The 8,304-nt window shown below is 52.1% G+C and overlaps 1 protein-coding gene across 2 annotated transcripts; it reads left to right on the top strand.

Annotated features, from left to right (window-relative positions):
• The first annotated feature begins 1,979 nt into the window (after positions 1–1,979).
• On the top strand, positions 1,980–7,846 carry LOC309630885 (tubulin alpha-1D chain-like). Of its 2 annotated transcripts, none has more exons than XM_082396722.1 (4): positions 1,980–1,997; positions 5,251–5,473; positions 5,804–5,952; positions 6,701–7,846. In XM_082396722.1, exons 1-4 carry the CDS (start codon positions 1,995–1,997, stop codon positions 7,682–7,684), a joined length of 1,359 nt encoding a protein of 452 aa, XP_082252848.1. In that variant the 5' UTR covers positions 1,980–1,994; the 3' UTR covers positions 7,685–7,846. The 2 variants fall into 2 exon arrangements, with proteins under 2 accessions (XP_082252848.1, XP_082252849.1); XM_082396723.1 differs by having other exon boundaries at positions 5,846–5,952; positions 6,701–7,843.
• Positions 7,847–8,304: the final 458 nt, after the last annotated feature.

The raw sequence follows: 8,304 nt of genomic DNA, 5'->3' as shown, positions 1-8,304 counted from the left end.
GTCCATTTGAGGTTAGTGGTCATGCATTTGAAGTCAGATCAGTCAGTATGGTTCTGGGTTTTTCTACAGCCACTGTTTAGCTGGGTCAGTGCAGGCACAGAACTGGTGAAGAAATGGATTTAACCAGGGTTGTGGTTTAGTCAAACGAGGAAACTGAAGCTAGACGGAGGTGAGGGAGTTGAGGGATATGCAAGGGAGTGATGACAATTGACCATAGAATTTTTTTTTTTTTTTTTTTTTTGGCTGCATTGGGTCTTCGTTGCTGCGCATGGGCTTTTTCTCTAGTTGCGACGAGCGGGGGCTACTCCTCGTTGCGGTGCGCGGGCTTCTCATTGTTGTGGCTTCTCTTGTTGCAGAGCATGGGCTCTAGGCATGTGGGCTTCAATAGTTGTGGCACACGGGCTCAGCAGTTGTGGCTCGCGGGCTCTAGAGTGCAGGCTCAGTAGCTGTGGCGCACAGGCTTAGTTGCTCCGCGGCATGTGGGAATCTTCCCAGACCAGGGCTCGAACCCGTGTCCCCTGCATTGGCAGGCGGATTCTTAACCACTGCGTCACGAGGGAAGCCCCATAGAATTTAGGATGGGAAGAAAGAAAATAAAAACGCAGCAGGGGGGCTTCCCACACGCCGCAGAGCAGCTAAGCCTGTGCACCACAACTACTGAGCCTGCGCTCTAGAGCCCACGAGCCAAAACTACTGAAGCCCGCGTACCTAGAGCCCATGCTCCACAACAAGAGAAGCCACTGCAATGAGAAGCCCACGCACCGCAACGAAGTGTAGCCCCCACTCGCCGCAAGTAGAGAAAGCCTGCGAGCAGCAACGAAGACCCAATGCAGCCAAAAATAAAATAAATAAAAATAAATAAATTTATTAAAAAAAAAAAAAAAACGCAGCAGGGGGATGAGGGACATCGAAAACTCTGCCATGTGGAAAGGGGAGAGTCACTGAGCCTGAGTCCCAGAAGAATCTTAATTCCACCACTAATTAACTCCCACGTGACCTTGGGCAAAACGCAAGAGGCTGCAATTTCCTTTTCTTCCTCTGGGAGTGGAGGCCTCACCTTGCCTACCTCACAAAGTTGTTGAGGGACTCAAAGGAGATAAGGGGTGAAGCTGCCTTAAGAACTACAGAGCAGGATACAAATGTGAGAGAATAACATTTTTATCTCATAATTTTGCCCAAGGCCATATGGTGACTCCTTCTGTGGGGAAATAAGGCCAGGCTGGAACAGTAAAGACTTGGATTGGAATAGGGAGAGACACTTAGGAATAGCCCTGAAGATGCTCAGCATCTTGCTTTGCCTGTGGAGAACAACAGCAATTCTGGACTAAACGTGTAAGAAAGTTTATCTTGCTTAATCTCACAATACTACCTCTCCCCATTCTGCAGATGAGAAAACTGAGGCAAAGGAAGTTAAGTGCTAGAGACAGGGCTAACCTGAGCTCTAGTTCCCTCTGTTCTGTGATATTCTGAGTTTCCACCCAGAAGGCCCTGAGTTGACCTCTTGCCCTAGGACTCATCATTTCTGGTCCACTGCAGACTTTTCTTAGCCCCGCCTACTCCTCTTCCAATCCTGACCAACCTTGGGGGTGAGGGTGGTGCTGGAGCTCAGGCGGCTTGACTTCTAAATCCCCTCTCACCTGTGAGGGCCAGGCTGCACCACCAGGAAATGGAGTTGTGTGACTGAGCAACAGACACCGTGTACCCAGCGACCTGGATACCTGTGTGGGGCTACCAGCAGGTCCCTCCTCTGCCTGCCCCATCTTGCTCCCTTGCTTAGGCCCAGGCCCAGCGCCTGCCGGCTGCACGGTAACCACGTCAACAGGCCTGCCTCTTGGGGCCATTTCTAACAACGTTCCCGCCCCCCATCTCCCCGAGAGCAGACCAGAGAGGATAAGGAGGCCAGCAGCTGTGGGTCCATCACAGACCTGTCCCTGCCTTCCATCTTGCAGCAGACAGACAGACAGATGACCCCAGCCAGCCCCTAGCCAGGCAGCATGGTAAGCAGAGGTGGGGCTGAGCATGCAAATGAGGGTCCCATGGTCTGGGTGTTCATGGGGTTACAGCGTGTGGGCAGGTCAGGTGGGGGAGAGGGAGAGAAGCTTCCAGATGTGAGTGCAGCCCCCCAGATGTGCTGGTATGTTCAGGGGATAGAGAGGGACAGGCCATGGTAACTAGGACATGGTCTGAATCTGAGGGGCTGCTGAAGGGCTCTGAATTTAGGGGTAGGGAGAGTGGGGTAACCAGGACAGGGGCAGAAAGTGCAGGCACTTTCCTACAAACCTTGGGCCCCTGCTGGCCTCTGGTCCCACCTCCCGGCTGTAAGGACACATCCTCATAGTCCTGTCCTTCTGCTGTGCCTTGGTCTGACCCCTCATTTCAGCTACATATCAGTGGCGAGAGGGAGGGTGCTGTGTATGGGGCTCATTTGATATCTTTTACCCGGCTCCCCGACAGGCAGGATAGAAGGGCAGTTAGGAGTGTGGTTGGACCCAGACTGTCCCCTCTCTGAATATTCCTGGTTTTGCTGGTGACTTTGAGCAAGTAGTGTGACCTCTCTGAGAGTCAGTAAAATAGGATAATAAAAACACCTACCTCAGCGGGTTGTTGTGAAGATTAAAGGAGATAGTGTATGTGAAGCGCTAAGCACAGTGCCTGGCACCTAATTAATGCTTAATATACAGAACTAAACAACCTAATGACAAAGCCTGCTGAGTGTGAGATTATACTATTTTCACCGGCAAGAAAAGGGAATGGGAGCAGCTGAGGTGGGGTTTGAGGCCAAGTCTGTGTGATTCCAGGAGCTGAGTTCTTTGCCCAAACCCAGAGTGAGGGGCGTCGTTTCCAGCGACTCCGGCATACCCCAGGTCAGACACACCTTGCGTGGGCCAGCAGCTGTGGGAGCCAGGACAGGGTCTGGCTTTGTGCACAGAGCCTGGGCAGGCTCTGAGGTGCAGCAGCGGGTGCTGGTCCTGCCAGCCAGGTGATTGGTGAGCTGAGTCAGCCCTCCCTCCTGGACCTGGGGATTTCTGGAGTCCTTTGTCCCTAAATCCTTCCCAGCTTAATTCATTACTTCCTCTTACTATGACCCCCGGGGTTGGGGGATGGGGAATTGGTAAGGGGGTCCAACAGGTATGGTACACCCTGCTCTGTGTCGTCCAATGAGCCAGGCAACTTACACGCATTCTTTCATCTGCAGAGTGATTCTAGGAGGGGCTCTTGTTATTGCCCCACTTCACCAGGGGAAGACGCCCACAGAGAGGCAAGTGGGGGAGTAATGGGGCTGGGATACAGATGGTCTATGTATTAATCCCAGTCATCTAAAAATCATAAAAAGTCAAGGCCCTTGTGTCATATTTACAGAGTCAGAGAAGTGTAAAATTTATGGGTAAAGCATCCTCATTAAAAAATTATGAAATATTTCAGACATGCGAAAAGGTATAAAGAATAATATAATGAACACCTGCTGCCCAGCTTAAGAACAGAATCCTTCTCCGAATGCATTCACCTCCCTCCCCTAACATTATTCCAAATTGGGTGCTAATATTTTCCCTTGCTTTCTTTATTTCTGTAATACATTCCAAGAATATACAGCAAATATAAAAATTTATCTCTAAATGATGCATACAAGTTAAAGATTTATATAAATGGTATTGTATTATGATTCTTCTTAATTTGCTTTTTTTCTGTTAAGAATTTTGGGAGGTAAGATTCTTTTTTTAAATAAATAAATAATTAATTAATTTTATTTTTGGCTGTGTTGGGTCTTTGTTGCTGTGCGCGGGCTTTCTCTAGTTGCAGTGAGCGGGGGCTACTCTTTGTTGCGGTGCACGGGCTTCTCATTGTCATGGCTTCTCTTGTTGCGGAGCACGGGCTCTAGGCGTGCAGGCTTCAGTAGTTGTGGCACGTGGGCTCAGTAGTTGTGGCTTGTGGGCTCTAGAGCTCAGGCTCAGTAGTTGTGGCTCACGGGCTTAGTTGCTCCGCAGCATGTGGGATCTTCCCTGGCCAGGGCTCGAACCCGTGTCCCTTGCATTGGCAGGCAGATTCTTAACCACTGCGCCACCAGGGAAGCCCAAGATTCTTTCTTGTATTCATCCACGTCCACTTCTGAATCATTCTTTATTCATTTTCTCCTGTTGAAGGACATTTAATTGGCTTCCGTCGCTGTGGTACTGTGACTGTTCTTGCACCTGTTTTCTTGTGTACCTATGTGAGAATCTCTCTAGAGCAAGAGCATCTTCAGCTTTCCTAGATGTTGCCAGATCACCCTCCAAAAAAGATGCACCACTTTGGGCTTCTAGCAGCAGTGTGAGAATTCTCATTTCTCTACATCCTCCACATGATTAAGCCTTAAAGCTTGGGGAAATTTGATGGATGTGTGTGCTCGTTTTGTTGTTAAGGTCTGCCGTAAATACTTCTCAAGCAGGAAGAAACATTCTGGGATCCTACTTACCACACTGTCACATATCTGTTATCGTATGAAACGCTCCCTTCCCCAGACAGAGAGTTTCTTAAGCGCAGGGACTGGGTATTAGGTGTTATGTATCCCCAGTCTCCGCCCAGTGTCAGGCAGATAATGGAGGCTCAATACATGATGAAGCAAGAGGGTCAAGTCTTTTTGACGCTCATGGGGCTCCCCAGGAAGGGCAATGACATTTCTCTTTTTCTAGGACCAAGCAGGTTACCCCAGTCCTGCTTCAGGGGCCAAGAACTCTTTGACCAGCCTTGAGTCATGTGAGGAAGAACTTTCTTCCCAGCCCCTCATCACTCCAGAACCACACACACCCAAGAGGAAAGAACAGCACACACACATCCATTCCAGGCCCACTTTCCCCTTCCTTGCTGGCATTTCTAGCCGTAACACGAATCCAGAGTTCTTTCTGCTTTTCTAAACCTCATCCTTGTCCCTGATCCCTGAAAGCTCACTTGGATCTTGTTTTCCTTAGTAATGGCCCCTAATTTCTTTCTGGACATGGGTGGGTTGCCTATCATGCTCTGTCAGACTCATCTGAGCCCCTCAGTGTTCCTCAAGATGCTTAGTCACTGAGCAAAGACTCTATAATCTTAGAACTGGTCACATCTTCTGCTTCCCCTGAGGGTTTTGCCCCCCGCCACTGCCCCCCACCCACGGGACGCGGGGCACGGAGAGCAGAGTCCAGGAACTCTTGCTCTCAGCCAGAGAACCACTCAAGGAAGGAAGGCAGGAATCGTGTCCAGGCATGATACGCTTCTCTCTGCCCTTTGTCCACTCAGCGTGAGTGTATCTCAGTCCACGTGGGGCAGGCTGGAGTGCAGACTGGCAATGCCTGCTGGGAGCTCTGCTGCTTGGAACATGGGATCCAACCAGATGGGCAGATGCCCAGCGACAAGACAGTCGGGGGAGGGGATGACTCCTTCAACACCTTCTTTAGTGAAACTGGGGCTGGAAAACATGTGCCCCGGGTGGTGTTTGTGGATCTGGAGCCCACTGTGATCGGTGAGTGATGACCAGCCCCTGCCACGGCCTTGTCCCAGGACCACAGCAAGTCCTTCTCCATAATTGGAGAGCAGTGGTTTGTCGTTCCCAGTTGCTGCAGCGAATCAGAACTCCAGCTCTGCTGTCACTCAGCTCCAGAGTCTCAAGGTCACTCCACATCCCTTTCCTTTTCGTTGAAGTACACTTAAAGTCAAGGGCAATAACAGCAGCCTGAATGGGACTCCTCTAGGGTAGAACTTCGGGCCTGGTGACCCCACCCCTTCTGGGTACCCTGGGGCTCCAGGAGCCAGGCTGCAAGGGGAGGGGGACCGAAAATTCTGCCCATTGCAGATGAGGTTGGGACAGGCACGTACCGCCGGCTCTTCCAACCAGAGCAGCTCTTCACCGGCAAGGAAGATGCTGCCAATAACTATGCCCGTGGCCACTGCACCATCGGAAAGGAGCTCATCGACCCGGTGCTGGACCGGATTCGGAAGCTGGTGAGAGAAGAGCTGAGGGCTGGGGAGGGGGGAATCTGGATTCCTGTTGTGAAGTGGTCTGGAGACCAGATGGGGGAAGGGCAGCCTCCGTCCTTGGGAGAATCTCCTGGACAAGAATTAAACACACAGGATCAGGACTAGTGAGGAGGGGAGGCAGAGTGTGCGCTCCAGCCTGGAGCTGGGTGTCCCTTTTATCTGCCATAGTAAGTGGCCCGATGCTGGGCAGAGTGGCTGAGAGTTGATAGGCTGCCTGGCCAAGATATGAGCACCCATAAACAGTCCCAGAATGTCACCTTGTATTGTAGGTATGTGGGCAGAAGGCCCTGTGAAAAACAGAGATCCAAACAATACCAGCTCAAGGCTCTCTGATCAACTTCAGCCTCCAGCAAGGACGGGGATCAGGTTCCTGGGTTGTTAATCTCAGGAAGGAAGTCCTCCAGAAACATCTGGTTAGATCAGGGGCCACGGGTAGGAAGCCGGGTGGAGTGGGCAAGTTATGATGACAAAAATGACCATGGCACAAGAGTCAAGAGAGCTGTCTGTGGAAGGCTTCAGGAGGTTTGAGAGAGGAAGAGAGACAAGGAGGAGAGAGTGGGACCTCCTTATCAGGGTCTATTTTGTGCCCTTGGAAAGGCCTTCCAAGGATTTTATGAAACTTTTGGGGAAATCTCAAACAGCACATGCTGGTTCTTTGCTGTTGGCCAGCTGTGCTTCACATCCCATGTTTCTCTTCGCCTTCACTTTCTAGGCTGACCAGTGCACAGGACTCCAAGGATTCCTCATCTTCCATGGCTTTGGAGGGGGCACTGGCTCTGGCTTCACCTCACTCCTGATGGAGCGGCTCTCTGTTGACTATGGCAAGAAATCCAAGCTGGAGTTCTCCATCTACCCAGCCCCGCAGGTGTCCACAGCCGTGGTGGAGCCCTATAACTCCATCCCGACCACCCACACCACCCTGGAGCACTCAGACTGTGCCTTCATGGCGGACAATGAAGCCATCTATGACATCTGCCGCCGCAACCTAGACATCGAGCGCCCGACTTACACCAACCTCAACCGCCTCATCAGCCAAATCGTCTCCTCCATCACGGCCTCCCTGCGCTTCGACGGGGCCCTCAATGTGGACCTGACAGAGTTCCAGACCAACCTGGTGCCCTACCCTCGCATCCACTTCCCCCTGGCCACCTATGCGCCAGTCATCTCTGCAGAGAAAGCCTACCACGAGCAGCTGTCGGTGGCAGAGATCACCAGTGCCTGCTTCGAGCCTGCCAACCAGATGGTGAAGTGTGATCCCCGTCACGGCAAGTACATGGCCTGCTGCCTGCTGTACCGTGGAGGCGTGGTGCCCAAGGATGTCAACGCCGCCATCGCTGCCATCAAGACCAAGCGCGGTATTCAGTTCGTGGACTGGTGCCCCACTGGCTTCAAGGTTGGCATCAACTACCAGCCCCCCACTGTGGTGCCCGGGGGTGATCTGGCCAAGGTGCAGCGTGCCGTGTGCATGCTGAGCAACACGACCGCCATCGCTGAGGCCTGGGCCCGCCTGGACCACAAGTTCGACCTGATGTATGCCAAGAGGGCGTTTGCGCACTGGTACGTGGGCGAGGGCATGGAGGAGGGTGAGTTCTCCGAGGCCCGGGAGGATATGGCTGCCCTGGGGAAGGATTACGAGGAGGTGGGCACGGAGAGTGTGGAGGGGGAGGGAGAAGAGGAGGAGGGGGATGAATACTAGGGGAATCCTTCGTGTCTGTCCTAAATAAAGTGCTATGGCCTTATTGTCTCACAAATGCCTTTTCCTCTTGGGAAAAACCATGGGGGTGGGGGGCTTTTCCTTCATAAGAGATAGGAAGGCTGGTATCTTAGCCTGGGTTCCCCAGAAAGCAGATCTGACTTCAGATTTCATTAATGAGTGCAATTCCAGGGAGCAGAATGGGGGCCGAGGTGGGTAAAGCAGAGAAGGAGGGAGAACTCACCCTAGAGAAGATGTAGCTGGATAAATGGCATCTCAGACCATTCCCTGGGAGAGTGGGCAGGAGGGGAGGTGAGGGTGGGGAATTTCTGCACTGGCTCCATTCTTCCCTTGGTTAAACCTTCGCCTCATCAAACATTAACTTGCCTGTACTTCAGGTTGCACACACTTGGGCTGCAGGGTCAACAGGGAATCCCTGGGCAAGAGGCGAGGCGCTGATAGGTTGTCTGTGTGAAGCTGGTCCGAGCTGCACAGGGCTGCAACAAGAGCCTGGTGAGGCCAGGGGATCTGAAGTAGTGCCTTAGGGTAGTCTGATACAGCTGGTCCTCACTAGCCCACCCTCCTGTCTTCTTCAGTGTAGAGTGTAGAGAGTCCGGAAGCTG

Source organism: Balaenoptera borealis, assembly GCF_965194805.1.
Source record: "Balaenoptera borealis genome assembly, chromosome: 6".
Lineage (NCBI taxonomy): Eukaryota > Metazoa > Chordata > Mammalia > Artiodactyla > Balaenopteridae > Balaenoptera > Balaenoptera borealis.
Note: the sequence above shows the minus strand (reverse complement) of the source record. Positions and strands in the feature narration are given on the sequence as shown.

What these genes read in the sequence shown, in the direction of transcription:
- LOC309630885 (XM_082396722.1), top strand. An exon ending in TCTGGAGCCCACTGTGATCG is followed by an intron (nt 5,474 to 5,803) that starts GTGAGTGATGAC and finishes TGCCCATTGCAG; the next exon opens with ATGAGGTTGGGACAGGCACG. An exon ending in TGGACCGGATTCGGAAGCTG is followed by an intron (nt 5,953 to 6,700) that starts GTGAGAGAAGAG and finishes TTCACTTTCTAG; the next exon opens with GCTGACCAGTGCACAGGACT.